This window comes from Chaetura pelagica, unplaced genomic scaffold (assembly GCF_000747805.2).
Source record: "Chaetura pelagica isolate M959 unplaced genomic scaffold, ChaPel_1.0 scaffold219, whole genome shotgun sequence".
Lineage (NCBI taxonomy): Eukaryota > Metazoa > Chordata > Aves > Apodiformes > Apodidae > Chaetura > Chaetura pelagica.
Window position 1 is genome coordinate 3431952 of NW_009954552.1, and position 18364 is coordinate 3450315.

The window sequence follows — 18364 nt, forward strand, 5'->3', positions numbered from 1 at the left end:
AGCAGGAAGCAAACAGTATTTAACATGGTAATCTCCAGTACTTATTTGCACTTAACAGCAGACTCTAATCCAGTCACATCTCTGATGAAAAAACACAAAAAACCCAATCCAAACCAAACAAAATCAAGCAACAAAAATTCACATTGTTGTAACTTCAATGCTTTATCATCATTATTCCAGACAGTCATAGCATTTTACTTCATGCTGACCTCTCAGTTTATCTCTATATATCTACTACAAACATGCTCTACATCTCTGTCCCTTGTTTTACAAAGGGATTCTCCCATTGAAAAGACGTTATAATGAAGAAACCTTCCTACAAAGCATGCTCTCAGGAATGAGCTAGAACAGGTGTATGTAGCAAGATCAAAAAGGTTTATCATCAAAGGTGTGCTTCAGTATGTCATTAGATCAGTTACCGTAGCAAGGTGGTATACATCAGGAATGAGGATACTGCGTATTTTACACAAAAGAGTAACTACTCATGTGAACTCTGGAAATCTGACTCACGATAATAAAGTTTATACAGGCCCTAAGGTCACAGGTATTTAAAAAAAATCCAGTTTTGATAGACCAACAATAGGACTGATCTTCAGCACTGATCTTACTCTTCTTTACTGCTAAATGAAACATGAGCAGACTTATGATTCAGTTGCCCATAAACAGAGCTAGTTCATCAGAAAGTAGTTTTATCTTTAATGCAACATATAAATCACAACCATTATTTCAGTCCCATGTGACCTCCTTTTATAAGAAGGTGCAAGCTGTGGTCTAAGATATACTGTATCCACTGATAATTTTTACCATTATTTAATCAAATGCATATTTCTATGCAACTTTAATGAGAACAGAAACTACTGTATCTAATCCAGAATAACATCAGTCCAATTTAACAGTAAAAATAGTTTTACACTCTGATGCGAACAGCCCTGCCAAAAGAAAGCAAGAAAAGCTCAGTTGGAAATACAGAAAATACCTGTTACCTAATAGTGAAGTCCATACCCATTTGATTTCTCACTTCAAGAGAGCACATCAGAGAACTCAGTATTGGAAGAAAATTACGGATGCTTTGGTCATTGCTTTCTAGGCCACCATCAGAATAAACATTTTATCTTAAGTTGTAAATACATCTATTAGAAATACTACTAACTACTAAGATAATAATAGTAATACTACTACTACTAAGAAATATTACTAACTTCATTGTATGCAAAATCCAAGATTAGAGCAGCAGGATAAAATATGCTAACCTTACAAATGCTGACTACATAGGTATGGTGGCTCATTCAGGTGTCTTTGAGGTTGGCAGAACTAAGTATATGGCATCCGGCTTGTCAAGTGATGTCCTTTGATGCTTAAGCCTTTTTTGTGAGGTAGTTTCAGAGGTGGATTTTCAAAACACACTTAAAGCAATGCATGCCAACAGAATACCTTGCTAGCTTCCCTTCAAGTAAGTGTTGAAATGATAGCATCATACTGTTATTAAAACGTAGTAATATGCAAATGTAAATTAAAACATACTTAGTACACTGCATGGGTTGTTTGTACCTGTCCTGGTTTAAGCCAGGATGAAGCCAGTTTTCCTTCTACAGATTTTTTTCTTCAGTGAACTCTCTTTCAGCAAGCTTACCAGCCAGTGGACTGATAATTCCTGAATGTTTATAGTTACTGCTGAGAGAACAAGGACACATTGCTTTACTTATTTAATCTGCTGCTTCAGACACTAAAGGAGCAGAAGAGTTGTATCTACAGCTCTCCCATAGGGAGAAGCAGACCAGACAGATGGCAAAATTGACCAAAGAGATTATTCAATCCCATCTATAAATTCAGGTATTACTGAAGTCAAGTCCTTCTTATTGTCTTCTCTTCCATCCATGGTTGGCACCCAGGGAGGACTCCATCTATCCATTACCATTGATCCCTTGTCTCATGCATTCCTGACCCTCGTAACTCTCTCCTCAGCTCCTGTCTGCTCTGCCGCTCTCTCCGGCAGCTCCTGGACACTTCAGAACTGCTGAGGAGAATGATGTGGGAGTTTCTGGGGGTGGGAGGTGACAGGGGTTTTGCACATTTCTGTATGTATTTGTGTATATTTGTACATATTTTCTTTTATCATTAGTATGTAATTAAAGCTGTCTAATTTAATTTTCAATCCAGAAGCCTCTCTCCTTATTCTGTCTCTTCTTCATCTATTCTCTCTTACCACCTCCTGGGTGGGAGGGAATAGGGATCAAGAGCATTATTGTCACCGGTTTAACTGACGATCCTGAGTGAAACCGTGACAGTACCTACCATACATGGTCCCATCTTGCTTTTAAAATTCTTCAGAAGATGAAAAGGAAGACTTAAAACTAACTTTTGAACAACAGTAGTAAAGTCCAGTGTACCAAATTAAAAAACAAGCGTGGTACTTGACTTTCCAACTTAGGCACTGTGCAATAAGCGATGTCAGTTCATGACCCAACTTGAACGTTTCACAATGTTACTGCATCAGCAACCTTAAGAAATAAACAAGACATTTACCTCAGAGTAAGCCAAGGTAATATGCTCATATATCCCTTGATGATGATGGATAGCATCTTCTAAATCTTGCAGTTCTGAGGGAAGCTCCACCTCACCACAGGCTTTACACCATGAGTCCACATTGCTCATGTACTGCAACAGGGAAAGAAATTCTACTTAATTTTGGGTCCTATCAATAAGTACACACACATTGATAATATACGAAAGGACTGACATTTGTATGACAGCCACTGAAAAGACTTTTATTAAGGGAAAAAAGCTTAATCTATTTCTCTCTCAATTAACCAAAACAAAGCTTGTTTCAGAATAGAAACAAATATTCAAGTTTGACAAGACTTGTGCTTTTAGTTACATGGAACTCTTTGAGTTGTTCACAGACAGGCAGGCTTAACTGTATGTTGACAGCCTTCAGAACCAATTCAACAGCTGGCAATACTAATGCTCCAAGTTTACCCTTCCTCCTTTCCTTCACTTTGCAGCTAAGAAAATATTTACTTTACTGTGCACCTACCACTTCAGATGCATAAAAGCCAATGAAGGTCTTGTCTATACAAAAAGGCCAAATATGCTAAAACTTCGAGGTCCAGACCCTCAACTCTTACCTGTGCAGATGTTCATGGTATCAAAGTCTCACCTCACCTTTTAAAAATCTTTAGAGAAAACCAAGTTACTTTGCCAGTGCATGCACACATGCACAGACACACACATAGAATTAATGGTGAACTGTTCACTGAAACACTCCATAGTTGTCTTTTGCTGGAAAGAGATCATCAAGGAGGCAAAGCAGTATTAGAGCACAGTAAATTCATGGCTCAGACCCCAAAGCATTTACTTCTACACACAGAGAAGCACCACCCGTTTGACAAGGTACTACAGTAGCAAGAATGTAAGGGATTTACAACTTAAGTGGGGTGTCTCTTAGGACTGACACTGATTTTTCAGCACACAGCTATGTCAGCACAGCTTCTCAAGTCAAGCCTCTCAGAAGAAATTGAGGATACTGCAACAGAATCTCTTCAACAGACAATTCAATTTGTCTCTGAAGCTTAGGCTGTCTTGACAGACAAGAAACTATCATCATAGCTGTATGCACAGCAGAAGTTCTGTCAACTTATTTCTGACAGCTAGGGGGCATGGATTTTATACCTTTGTTATGCTAGGAAAGAGGAAAATAAACAAATCTGTTTCTCTAGGAGTTTTCATAGCTGTTGAACTTATGACAGCCAAGCACGTGGTATCTGTAAACTAAATTTGTCCTCTACTAATGTCAAGCTCAAGCCTCACAAAAATTTTTAGAGACCAAGCCATTTCTCTTATAAGTATCTTAATTCCTAGAGCACATGTAGTCTTCTGAGGAAAAAAAGTAATTCACAGACCATTTCTGGTACCCCATTATCGTCTGCAAGCTGGAAAGAAGAGTGACAGAGTACTTACCTCTAAGATTTATTATTTCATTCTCATTTCATCGAGGAACATTTAAAAAAATCTCTTAACATTAAACACTGAACATTAAAAGAAGCTCCATGTGGGACCAAAGAGCTGTATTTCTTGCACCAGTCAGCAGGCAGTGATAGCTGCCTGCAGTCTTCATTGTGTCCGACAGTAGGGAGCGGCACTTACCTGTCACTTACAAAGGAACATGTGTTCAAGAAAGGTGTGTTTTTAAGTTGGCTGCTTATTTTTTAATAATCTTCTTATATAGGTTAAGCATCAGCAGCCTCTAAAGGGATCATTCCTCTCATTCCAAACCCTCTTCCCTTGAACTCACTTTCTTCTGATAATGAAACAGCTAATATATCACAGCCAGGTATTTTACAAAGCAGCTATGACAGTCTATCACAGTTAATCATCAAATGAAAACTGCAGAAGGAGCAATTAAAGAGAATAAATTAATCCCAACAGATGCTCCACTGTATTCTCTCCTCCTCTTTCCTCCTGTTTACGCTTACATTTAGTGCTAAAGGTTAGCACCGACCCTTATCACAGATGCTCAGCACGCACACAAAATTTACTGACTTCTGATGAACATTATTTTCTTAAAAAGAAAAGCTATTGAGTCAAGGCATGCCTATCTGTTCATGGTTCACCATCTTACTCCTACATGTAGGGCTGGCAGTGCTTAACTGTAAAACTAAATAACCCAAGCACTTAGAAAAGCATTAATACTGATAAGGTACCACACTAGCAAATGCTTCAAGCTGATTGGTGACATTTACACCAGAACTTCCTATCCTTCTTATTTGTTTTTTCTGTAAAACCTTCTAAAAATACTTATTGTAGTGGCATATACACTTCACCTGAAAAGCCCTAAGGATAGTAAAACTCACATCACTACTAACATAACAAAATGCAATGTGTATTTGCATCTTAATAAAATCACATTTCTAATATGTAGACATTTATGAAGTTGAACATCTGTGTAGTAGAAAACATAAGAAAAAAATCTTAAAATGAAGTGTGCTACTTCTGTTTCTGCTGTTACCAACTCCCAAATGGTTCCTTCATTTATTCCAAATTAAAGTTATATCAGACATGAGACTTTTTTTTAATCCAATTTAGCATGGGAAATGGAAATAAGAGTATCTACAGCAGCCACAAAGCACACCAGAGCTTCAGTCAGCCATAACTATGCAAAAAGCTCTGCTCTCCAAGTTCACCAGATGTGTACAGAGCAGACAGTCTACAATATCAATGGGTGACTCAACAACACATGCACAGCAACTCCTTCAGAACTGAATTCCCTTGAGGGGAAAACATTCTTTCACCATCAAGACTATTAACTTAGAAATAAATATTCCCATTATCCCCGACATATACCTCTTCTCTGGCAGTTACACACAATTAATGGCTTAATTAAAATAATTGGTATAGGCCTAAAGCTAAAATTTTTGTTTAATATAGGAGGAATATCTTATGGGATACTAAGTAAACACCTCCCACCACAATTCCAGATTCAGAAGGCAGTTAATTAACTTCTCAACTTTCAGGCCAGCTTGGATTAGTTTTCTATAAGCAATTACTATGAGATAAATCTTGACACTCAAGGATTGATTGGGGTGGAGTGGTGAGGACAACAGAAGAAGCAAATGATTTCTGGAGGTAGGAAAGGCATTACATCAATACTGACTATACTAATTTTTTCCCTTTCATTTTTTCAACTTAGAAGTTGAAACATATAGTTAAGCAGTTGAAATATAGTTAAGCATTTATGTCCACTTCAGTTTGATTCACACTTCTAATCTGGCAAAGTTTTATCTTGCATTGATATTGGCAAGGCATTGGGTGGAGAATATAAGGGCAGTAGGCTGCCCTGAGGAGAACAAGTATTTGTTTGAAAATCAGCAGAAATTAACACTTTCAAGACTCAGCTTAACAACTGCTGGGCCTCATCTAAACCTTGCTCCTACTTAGAAAGGTTGGACCCTTGAGGTCTCTTCCAACCTGGCGTTCTGTGAATCCTCTGGCTGTCTTGCTGACCTTTTCACTCACTCTCTTGTACTTCTTTCTAAACGAAAAACAAGCAGTTCAATTTACCATTCCAGCACAGAAACTTTTGTTGGTGTCCTCCCCTTTCACTAACCTGTTCAGCTTTCTGATGGAAGATGGAGGACATATCCAGTAATGTGCTACGTTCATCCAAGGCTGCAGCAAATGCCTTCCATTCTTGCTCCAGTTGACTAGCAATCTGTTTTATTTGCTGTGAAGCATAATGGCCAGACTCGACCAGGCGATTTGCTACTGACATGATGCGGTTTATGTTTACATACACATTCTGTGGAAGGAAAAGGGGAAACAGTTAGTGCAAGTTAGCAGACCACTTAAATACAGAGGTGTATTTCTAGAAAATTCTTTTTTATTATAGTACTGCTTAATCGACTGGTTTTATTTGCCAAGTCTGTGCATTCATAACTTTGGAATCTTGGTGTATAATGTAACAGTCTATATTATTGACAAGGGAGAAGGACAACTTGAAATGAGCAGAGAATCTCAGGATAATGTTAACAGTAACCTTAAACAAAGCCAAATTATATGAAAAACCATTATTACAATTAAGAAGAAAAGCTAACCATATTTTGCAACAGCCTCAGTAGGAATGTTCACAGAGGTTCAAGTTAACATTTCCCATATAGGAAAATCAAAGTATAATTAGTAAGCACTTTCTCTATCTATGGCATGCACATGTGGAACATCACTCAACAGATCTTTACATCAACTTATGGAAGTATTTCTACTTATTAAGTAACAAAATAAAGAACTCAAGAGTTCTAAGTAGTTAAACAGTTTTAGATTTTATTTTCCCACCACTATGTTGCCTCAGAGCTGGCACTTAAAATAGACAAATGAGGTTAAAGATCAGAAAGATTCTCTAGCAAACTGGCATTACTGAATAATGGCTCTCTGACACTCTAATTTTCTTCTCTTTTTCCTCACGTGTTTTGGCCTAAAGTGCCTAAAATCTGTTCCTGTTCTGATTCTGTATAAACAGACAGTATTTTTTTGAAAGGAAGCAATAAAGTTTTTCTAATTCCTGCAAAGCTAGACATAAGAATAACTTCACCACCAAAAGGCTTCTGAGTAGCTCTTCCAGAACTACACATATATAATGCTGAGTTGATACTTATTTCCATTGGGCTGACTGTCACACATCTAGAATTAAGTTCTTGGAATCACAGAACTGTTGAGGATGGAGATCATCTAGTCCTACAACCCTGCTCAAAGCAGGTTCGATCAGAGCAGGTTGCTCAGGGTCATATCCAGTGAGGTTTTGAAAGCCTTCTATGATGGAGAGACTACAGTCTCTCTGGGCAACCTGTTCCAGCTGTCTCAGCCTCAACACAAGACCGCCATACAGGTATTTCAGAGAAGAACTTGGTCATGGTGGCTTCCTAGAAAGGGACTGAGAGCTTTCCACACAATGCTGTCCTCTGTAGACACATCCAACTTTCTGCGTGTACACTTACAGAGACCCCAGTTCAGCCTTGTTTTGTTGATTACAGGGTCCCTTTTGTTCACAGAACAGCAGACCCTTTGCTTGCCAACCCAGTCCACCACCTCTCACTTGACTGTTGGTCCTTTTATTCCTCTCCCATCATTCTTACCCAAAAGCTCTCTGTATCAAGTTATTTAGCCTGCTGGGAAAGATATTTCTGTCCCACTTAACTGAACAGCAATCCTTGATCCTCAGGAGAGAGGGTTCCATGGCTGCCAACAGGAGCTGTGTAAACAGTTGTTGATCTGCAGCATCTATCTACCCTCTCACCAGAAAGACTGAAAACAAAACCACCTGGGCTCCCATGTCCTTGACTATTGCCTCTGGAGCCATGTAGTCATGCTGGAGGACTTTCTAGAATGCCAGGATGCAGGAAATGCCAAGAAGCAGTCAGCCACCTGTCAGCGGCAGCATTGCAACCTTCCCCAATCAAGGGTTGAGGAACTGAGCCCAGTGAACCGGGGGGGCAGAATTGACTGCAATGAGGCTCAGTAAAAGGCCAGGAATCAACAAATGACAGAAGAACAAACCCTGAAATTGCTGGAAAACTGCATGGTTATATTACTGTTGAGAGATGTGATGGGCAGCCCATGGTAAAATCTGGCTATACCCTTGCTACTGAGAGAGATGGTTAGGCGAGGACACTGGCAGGTGGACACCCAATACCACACAGACACTGAGGATCTGAGGTGGAACCATTACCTCTTGGCACTGAGCCCCTGCCTGGAGTCTGACACTGACTGGCTGGAGCAAGTGTTGCAGTTCCTCCAGGATTCACTGTATGGACTCATTAGAGCAGTAACTGGCACAGGTCTCTATTAATTATAACTGTATGCATGTGGGAATATACCTGACAGCCTAAACCTCAGTTGATCCACCTAATACACTGAGAAAAGCAGTATCATTTTGTCTGTTTTTCTTTCCTGCAACATACTATCTTTTCATTTTTTAAATTACCCCACACATCTCTGCTCTCCTCTAAAGCACTGCTGAACAACTGGAAAAGAAAAGAACTGCTATTTCAAACAAATATGAAAAAAGACAGAGCATTTAGGCCTAATAAAGTGTATGTGGCATAAATACACAACTGCTAAATTAACCCAGAAAGTAAGCACACAGTCTTCACAGTGGTATGAAAAAAATATGTGCCAAAAAGAGAAAAGAATGAAGGCCGTATTAGACTGCCATTTGAACTGTTTGTGTATCATAATGAAGGAATCTTGGCAATTCTGGAATGTCAGCTAAATATGAAGGATAGGGCAACATAAATGTGAAGGTAAACAAATCAGAACTAAGCTGTGGTTAAAATGCATTCATTTTCCCATGGCAATCTGGCTTCACAAGTGTAGAGGAATACCCCCTGTAGCAGTATGAATATGAATTAATACGCTGACAGTTGAACATGTTCCAAGCTATGTATACAAATACTTTACTCGAAAAAAAATCCTGAAACAATCTCAACCTTTCCTCAGCACTATCCTACCCCTCACCACCTAATATATCTAGTAACGGTTGAAGTTTTGGTATTTTAGAATGCAATAAACCAGAAGAGACAGATTTAGTTAAGAAGGAAAATAATCTCAAATTCTAACTCACTACAACTGGATTATCTAACTGATTCTTGAAGGTTAACAAATTTTGTTCAATTTTCTAAAACAAACCAGGCAGGTCCAGAGTCATTATTATATGACAAATGCCCATTTTCTGCACTGCTTGAGAAGCACTGTTCCAAGTGAGCTGGTGCTCATTCCTAAGGACTGACATCTTATTCATTACATTTACATCCTCGTTTTAGTTAAAGAAGCAACAGCTATCTGGTAATAATGGTTAAAGACTTGTTCAGCCATCTCATTTACATCCTATGAATCTGCATGAAACATCTGCAGCTTCTAAATGTGTATCAGCTGTCTGAACAGTGAAAGGCCGAAGGGATACTCCATTTCTTTCATTGTGTTACACATGACTATTTTAACAAAACTAAAAAGGGAACAATTCAAGTTACTGCATTACAATACATATAGTGAGTATATGCATGTACTTTATACTATTATTTTCTCTCACAATGCCCTTTATCCAGAAGCTGAAAATACACCTTACAGTATTTGGAAAGCTCCTTATGGCAGAATTATTCTGTAAAGGCAGTGTACATCTACAAAAGCATTGCCCAGAAAGGCAACACAGCTGAATAGCCTAATACAAGCTGCAGTGCACTGTGTCATTCTTTGGTGTGTGCCCAAAAGGCAAGTACACAGGGGAAAGTACAGGTGACAGTCTGCCAGCTGAACTGAACTTCTATCGCACTCAGTACAAAATAAAGATGGCAGATGCCCTGAAGTCTCTATTTTATTTCCTGATTTTTCCAAACCCATATAGAAAATGTTTGTTTAGCTCTAAGATTTCAAATAGTAAGTTTTCTGACACAGTTTTTCATACTCGTAAACATCAGAAAAAACTTCTTTCCTGTGAGAGTGACAGAGCACTGGAACAGGCTGCCCAGAGAGGTTGTGGAGTCTCCTTCCCTGGAGACATTCAAAACCCGCCTGGACACGTTCCTGTGTGATGTAGTCTGGGTGACCCTGCTCTGGCAGAGGGGTTGGACTGGATGATCTTTCAAGGTCCTTTCCAACCCCTAAGATTCTGTGATTCTGACTGTTATGCATCCAGTGTTAAAAAACCCCACACACATCAGTGATGCTTAGGTCCCTAAGCATCATAACTGGCACCTCCATATAAACTGCACTAAGTTTGAACTATTAATCTGTGATGAAAATATTTTAGCAATGTATTTTCCAAATCATCTGCCACTTCACACACAACTGGCCAACAAGACAAGGTGTAGAATTAGTGTTTGAAATAACACCTGCTTTAATGATTTAAATGTTTTCTAATATCTCTTCTATTCCCACTCTTACAGCAATAGTAGAACTCTCACTTGGGAATCCAAACTTCAAAGATGAGCACTGCATAACAACTAAAGGTATCACCTGATCTCTTCCCTTGAAAAAAATCCAAAACAAACTCAGCAACATCCAGACTACAATTAAGGAAAGCGTTTAACCTGTTCTTCAACTATACAAGGATCCTAAAAATATTCTCAGGTAACTATTTAACCATTGCTGTCAGCACTGGAAGAAGCCAAATATTTTTATTTCATTCCCTTTCTCTTCAAATTTATCATCTGTCTTTTCTACATTTTTCATGGTGAGCCTAAGGAATCTTACTACAATACTCCATATTCCAACACTGCCTTCTTTACTCTCTTTTCACTTACCTTTGCTTTATCATAGTAAATGCCCATGCCTTCAGTCTCCCCTTACAGTCACATGATTTTCATCTCGATGTTCTCCATTACAACAGTAAGTATGGGACACAACTGGATGTAGTTCTCTAGTACGACCAACTGAATCAGAGCAATTTCTTTAGAAATCTGAAGTTCAGCACCCCCAATAAGTATCAGAGTGAAATCAGATGCGTTTCTTCACAGTAGTTTCACTGTCTGTTCCTTTAGTTTATGACTGCCATGAACATACTTTTTGCCATATCAACATCTCACCAGCTCATTGCTTTTTAAAAGCTGTTTATTTGCTTCTTCCTTCTTAAGGGCTGTACATGTAGCCTATTATATTTCATCTTGTTGACATCAGAGTTCCCAGCAGCAGTAGGTTGGTGGCATGCAGATATTGTGTCTAAGCATTAACTACGATGGCATGAGAAAGATTCCCTTCTGGATATGCACTCACAAAACATCCTTCCCAGTCTGACCAGGATCCACAGCTGTGCATTCCCTGAACTTCAGGAACATCACAAATTCATGTTTTGCTTAAACTAAGATTATTCAGAACTAGCAAAAACTTGATGGAATATTTCACCTCCTCTACTGCCCCATCCCCATTTAGAGTCTTTATGTTGTCTATTAGAGATGTTAGATTGGTTGGAAAAATGATGGATTTTACCAATTAGCTTTTATTTATTTATTTTTACGGAAAGTCCTGTCTGAGCGATGTTAGTTTTAAAAAAAATTAAAAACCCACCAAAAATACATGAAACAGGGAGTGGGTATGTGTGTGTCCCCAAGACAAAAGAGTAAGTTCACTACTGTTCACCATTCTGCACAAAGTCTTTTGTGAAAAATGTGCATTTCAAAGAAATCTGAGAACGAATGCACAATTCAGAGCCTGTGGTCTTGCTCTCATTTGCTGAAGTCTCAGAGGAGGCAAGGCAGTCTAGAATTCACACAGTGCTTAAGCCTATCTCAAGTGACAACTCTGTATGGTTACAAAAATATTTTAAAATAATGTAAATAATTTCTTTTTAATTTAAAATAAAAATAACATCAAGAGTGACATATATCAGTAGTACAAAGGAAGAGAAAAAGTCACACTAGCTGTCAGCTAAGCTGATTTTACCTCACCTGATCATCTTATTCTCATTTGAACCAGTCCCTGTGGATGGATTTGAGCAAGCCAAGCCACGTAAGTCATGTTTGTATCTTTTAACTCAAAAAACCCAGTGAAATTCAAGTATTATTTTAATACTTTTAAGTTCCTGAAGCTCTCACCAGTACTCATCTCTGGCACTCCATTTTTTGATTACAGTACTTATTTTATTACTATCTTGATAAAGTCATTTAGTATATGCAAACAGGCTATTCTGAGAACATTAAGCAAGTTATTGATATGCTTAAAATTGACACAGGACTTTCTGGATTATGGTTAATAAGCACAGCTTCTATTGATGGACCTATCAGCCCCAAGACAAGATGTAGTCATAGCACCCTCTTTAATAGTAGCCAGTGTCAGCTTTCTTCAAAGAAAGTTTCCTTTTGCTGACATCACGTCCCAATCATTTTGACCCTCACCAGTGCAGTGAGGGGCACAGTTAAGCTGTAATGAAAGAAAGGCCATTTGCTCCAGCAACAAGAGTAGCAGAAAATACTCAAGTTGGTAACAACTTCCATCCATATTTCACATGACTACTTTTGTTTCCCTTGTGTCCCAGCAGGCATCAGACTTACAATCAGTCTCTTACATTCTTGCGTGCAAGACTGACTAATCACGTAATCATGGGTACTTTGTTTTTGCTCTCTGAAAACTTGACAGATATTTTTTTTTTTGTATTTACAACTCCTATGATGCCTTATTTGCAATTTTCTCCCTTAAAAGGTATTAAAAACTTATTTTGAGAACTGAAGCTTTGGTTTAGTCACCCAAAGAGGAACTTCCAGCTGAAACCAAGTATTGCTTAACTCGCAAAAATCTCACAACTTAACAACAGTGATTTACTGTTGCTAAAAGCAGGCCTGTTAAATGGTGCTGAAAATCCATCCTAATTTTTACAGAGGAGTATCGTTTTTTCCCCCCTCATTTATTTACCCTATAAAGACACAGCCTTGACATTTATCAGCGGACAGCCTCTTCAATTTGGTAGTAGCAGGTCACATATCTACAGCTGCACGCATGAATTCTCATTTATCCCTTCTAGCCACATCACCCTTTGCGGTAAGTGTTGATAACCAAACATGTCCAATGTGCATCACTGCACCTATCCAGCTTCTCTCTCCAACAGTTTCACTGTAATGAGAACCAGCCTGTGTATCAAGCTTTACACTTTCACAAACTTATTCCTGTTACCTTCAAGTACTTCAACTACACAGTCTACCTGGACTTCTCCAAGGCTTTTGATACATTTTCGTACATGACCTGGATATTGGGATCAAGAGCACTCTGATGAAGTTTGCTGATGACACCGAGAGGAGAGGTTGACACTCCAGGAGGGAAAGCCACCCTCTAGGATGACCTAGACAGACTGGAGGAGTTGGCTAGCAGGAACCTTATGAAGTTTGACAGGGAGAAGAGTAAGGTCTTGCACGTGGGAACTCTTAACCAAGGAATGCAGTTCAGACTGGGATCCACGTGGCTGGAGAGCAGCCCTGTGGAAAGGGACAAGGGGGTCTTGGTGGAGAACAGGCTCAACATAAGTGAGTGAACAGTGTGCTGCAGCAGCAAAGAAAGCCAACAGGATGCTGGGCTGCATCAACAAGGACATCACCAGCAGAGATAAAGTCATCTTCATACCACTCTACTCGGTGCTTTTCAGACCATACCTGGAGTATTGTGTTCAGTTTCGGTCCCTGCTCTACAAAAAGGATGTGGACAGGTTGGAGGGGGTCCAGAGAAAGGCCACAAGGATGATCAGAGAACTGAAGACCCTGCCATATGAGGAGAGGCTGAGAAAACTGGGTTTGTTCAGCCTTAAGAAAAGAAGGCTTTGGGGAGACATTATTACAATGTTCCAGTACTTAAAGGGTGGCTACCAAGAAGATGGAGACCCTTTTTACAAGGAGTCACATGGAAAAGACAAGGACTAACGGGCACAAGTTGCTCCTGCGGAGATTGAAATTGGACACAAGAGGTACATTTTTCACAATGAGGGCAAACATTGGAATAATCTCACAGGGGAAGCAGTAGATTTCACCACATTGGACAGTTTTAAGTCTCAGCTTGACAGGGTGCTGAGCCATCTCATACAAACTATAGTATTACCTAAAAAGGTTGGACGAGGTCATCCAAGAGATCCCTTCCAACCTACCACTCTATGATTCTATGAAGTACAACCACATCAGCCTACCTACATTGAGTATACGAGATTCCTAAACTTATTGCTTGCTAATTAAACTGCTGAACATACAGTTAAATCTCCTCCCCCAATGTATTCTTCATCTTTTTGTTTTATAACATTTGGTTTAAACTTCCAACTACTTTGCGCTGCAATACTGAAAATCAGACTCTAAAAGTGACATTACAAGGAAAAAAAGAAATATTGAGCAAAGCCTCTTCATCCTTGATGTAAACAGATCAGGAATTAAGTAGCTTTCACAATAGTTTACATCCAGGTGGCTCATTTCAGAAGACCAGTTTAAAATTTTGGCATCTCTCCCACAGGCTGCCACTTGCTCTCACCCAAGTTTGGCATAAGCAGCTGGAGAAGTTGCCCTCCTGCACCTCTCAGAAAGCAGAGCTGTTACTTGGGAAAGAAGGGGAGATGGAAGAGCCAGCTACTGTCAGAAGATAGCACCTGCTGTGAAGGGAACATGTGCCCTGTGGCAACCACAGTGCATTGGGAAAAGCAGCTGCAACATCAATTACCAGGGTTAAGATGTGAGCAAGTGCAAGAGGTTGAATTTAGCTGCTTGTGCAGCATTTACCCTTTGAACAGCCCTTCCCCACCTAATGTGAGCCTAAGGAACTGCCTGGAAAGTAAGATGTATTAAGGTCCAATTTGGGTTACAATGAAAAGCCTTCAAAATCTCCTGCATATAACAAACCTAACATATAGTTGCCATTCTTCCTTTCTCAACCCCATCCAACTGAATAAATGTGCACAGTTGTTGATGGGTTAACAGTCAAATTCCATCTTTAATGTTAGAGCATTTTTGCAAGAGATGTTAAATCAACTCTGATTTAACAGTTTAACATTTGACTCTGAAGAGTCACACTGACAGGAACAGTGAACAAGCAGTAGCTTGTTTAGCATAGATTATATATGAAGAGAGCTCAAGTGAATAAGCTTGCAGGAGTTAAGATTGCTCAACATTTTTCCAGTTAAAAGATAATTAAAAATAAGACCTGTCAAAATTAAATCAGCTCACATAATTTTTTATGTCATATTAGGTATAATCTTTCCCCCAAATCTACATGTAAGGCTTTTGACACTTAACCAAACAAAACTCAGAAGATCTGAACACTGCTTAAATCAAAACCAAAGACTGGTTATTTTGAATTTGTATTTTCCTATTCTGTGCCAAAGAACCACTTTTTCAGGGGGAGCTATGCTACAGAAACATATTGAAAAACTGCAGTGTTTTTCCCCTCTTGAATACTTAAGACAGTTTAATTTGCCCCAAGTTTAAGCTGCTCCTTACATGCTTCAAGAAATCATTGTACAAGCTGAGTGAAAGTCCTCTGTAATAAATGCATTTGACTACTACAGTCAAAACAGAGATTAACAGCAAAAACAGCAGGAGGGATTACGCTACACTGCTCAAGTGCTTCCTACTGTTGATAGCTTCTGAACAGTATGAAAGTGTGTGTGTGGGGAGGTCATCCAATCTGAAGAAAAGAGGACAACAGTGACTAATACCAGGCCAGGCTGACAGAAGAATTTAACCTTTAGAGTACAAGCCCAAGAATTGCCTAGAATGCCACCCAAAATTACTGAGTTCCAAAAGTCATCTTGCATCAATGACAACTATTGTCCTTCTGAGAGTTTTTTTGTGCTCTACTTCATATGCTAAACAATGAGTAACAACGAGGTACTCCATAAAGGAGCAACTTTCTGTGCGCATGGAGTGAATCTGCACCTTCCAAACCTAGTGGTCAAAGTTACATTCATATATGATGTCACGTAACTTAATTACAATGTTGCCCAGCATTTGCTTTACTCTTTTCATAAACTTCATACTAATTTATATTTTTTTAACTTTTGCAAACATAGCTGAGTTGCAGAAGAGGAAAATGTACTTTCTGTACTTGTATCTTCTATTCGCTTAACTCTAGCTATACCATACAGAAGAACTGCTTTACTAGTCCTTCCATTATTTTAGCAAGTCACATAAGCTAGCTAAGTTTACTTTGCCACTTTCTCTTTCCAAAATGACTAGTTCTGTCCTACAAAAACACCCTCTTGCAAGAGTTGATTGTTTCAACTATACTTAAATTCAATTCCCATCCTTGGACTGCCAAGGATGTTAATTTCTAACAAGACTGGTAGTGTTGTTCCTTCATTGAGCTGACAGACAGGGACTGGATTTAGGCCCAGATTCCCAAAGTTACTTAAACACCTCCAATCCTCTTAGTGAAAAGGACCTAAAATGTACTTGAGAATTTAGTCCCCATGTCCAAACAGGAATCAATGAAACTGAAAATAAGCAGCTTTCACTCACTGCCACTTACAACTAAAAGTTTTAATTGCAGCTTACTGATAGGTCATGAGAAGATCATATTTGACAAAATCATTCTGTTTTTGGCTCCATCTACTGTGCCAGAAGTGAGAAGTGTGTCTTCTTAAAAATATGGAAAATTACTACAGCAGGCTGAGCTGTTCATCACTACTACTTAGAACTTTTTGCTGAGTTGCAATCCATTCAGAAGATACTGAAAGTTAGTTTTTCCCATACAGAGCATCAAATTCCCTATCACACAGGATTCCCTGAAATTTCCTATAAGACTCAAAGCAGTATTCAAACAAACATGCCAGGTTTTAGAAGTCTGGATGATTATAACTGAGAAGTGCTGAGGCTGTGCTGAATACTTCCATTGGTCAAAATAATGTTGTTAGCTGATCACAGTACTCTCTGTACTTGGCTACCCCTTGTGTTCCTCCTTTGTGTTGTACAATTTTACTGCTCAAATACAAATTTGCACTACTTGCAACAGAAGGAATTACTGATGTGTATGATTTACTAGTTCTACCACAACAGAGAGCAAACAGACAACGTGTCATTGCTGTGAAGTGAGGCCTGCTCTTACCATACAGTTCATTGCAAAGTGACTGTGCTGCGTCTGAAGCTCCATCGCGTGGGGGTGACTAGTTCCAATCTCTGTGTAGCTGTTCAGAAACAGACCTTTGTTGTGTGTGATCCAGTCAAACATCTATAAGAAAATATTAAGGAAAGAAAATAATCACTAATTTGTTATGGCAGAAATCATAGATAAGTAACATAAGAAATTGGTGAATGCAGAAGAAAGAGTTTAAGGGCATGAAAATTAACACTGATGTTCTATTTTAAGTTACCCTACATTTTAACAAAATCATTGCCAAAATCTGACTTTTTGCACTAAACAGCTGAGGTTCTTAAATCTTTACTATAGGTGTTTAACTCAGCAAGCGACAGAAAATTCATAATCATAAAGTAATAAACTTTGTTACTACAAAGAAGCAAACAAACAGGCCTGGAGCACAGCCCTGAGTTACCAAGCTTATACTTTCTCTGGTGTCAGCATTTCATGATGTCAGCACTATAGTAATTTAGAAGGAAAATGGCAACTAATGAAAATTAAATATAAATTAATTCTTGCTGATCAAGTACTTTAGCAGCAAGTTTGATATTCTTATTTTGTTACTTTACAGATTTGAAAACAACTTTTGTGTTGCTAAACAGATTTAAAAACTGATACTTGAGCAGAGAGTTACACGTTAACTTCTTCCAGATAAGTGTAAACATAATCTTTAAATATGTTTTGTTTAAAAATAAGTGTTTTAATATTCAAACAAATTTTAGGAAAGATCTTATCTGGCAATGACCATCAACTGAGGCACACAGTGGCACTGCAAGACAAAGTTTTCCATGATGAAGCAACACAACAAAATGTAAATTTGAACACCCACCCCTCCCACAATGGTCTTGAAATCTTTGCTATATCTCAGCTCAAAAGACCCACCTACTCTCTGAGACCCACCTACTCTCTGATAAGATGAAAAAGATTGTTCAGAAAAAAATTGCAGCAATGAGCAGTAAGCACTCACTTAAAGATCTTTTAGAATATGCTGGCTAACAGAGCAATATTAACAAATCCATTATTCCACCTAGGTACCTGACAAACTTACTACAATATAGGACTGTAAACAAGAGAAAGTTTCAAGAGCTTAGACACCTGGGACAGCTGATCACATACTTCTAAAATTTTCAGTTTCTTATCTAGACTACAGTGAAGATGTGATAGAAGATTATTCAAAACAGACAATGATCATGCTTGTGACTACCTTTCTCCAGGTAGTCTGACTTTGCTACATTCAAATACCTACAATGTGATTCCCTCTGACCTCACTTCTCTTCCTTCTTCTCTGCTGAAC

The 18364-nt window shown here is 38.7% G+C and overlaps 1 protein-coding gene across 1 annotated transcript in view; it reads right to left on the minus strand.

The window, feature by feature from the left end:
• The window catches only part of TRIO (trio Rho guanine nucleotide exchange factor), a 180804-nt gene that overhangs the window by 152213 nt on the left and 10227 nt on the right, over positions 1-18364 (minus strand). The window contains exons 5-7 of the mRNA XM_010005090.1: positions 17041-17163; positions 6104-6295; positions 2524-2655 (exon numbers count right to left, since the gene is read on the minus strand). Of these exons, the coding sequence (XP_010003392.1) occupies positions 2524-2655; positions 6104-6295; positions 17041-17163 (447 nt within the window). The remainder of the gene's footprint in view (positions 1-2523; positions 2656-6103; positions 6296-17040; positions 17164-18364) is intronic.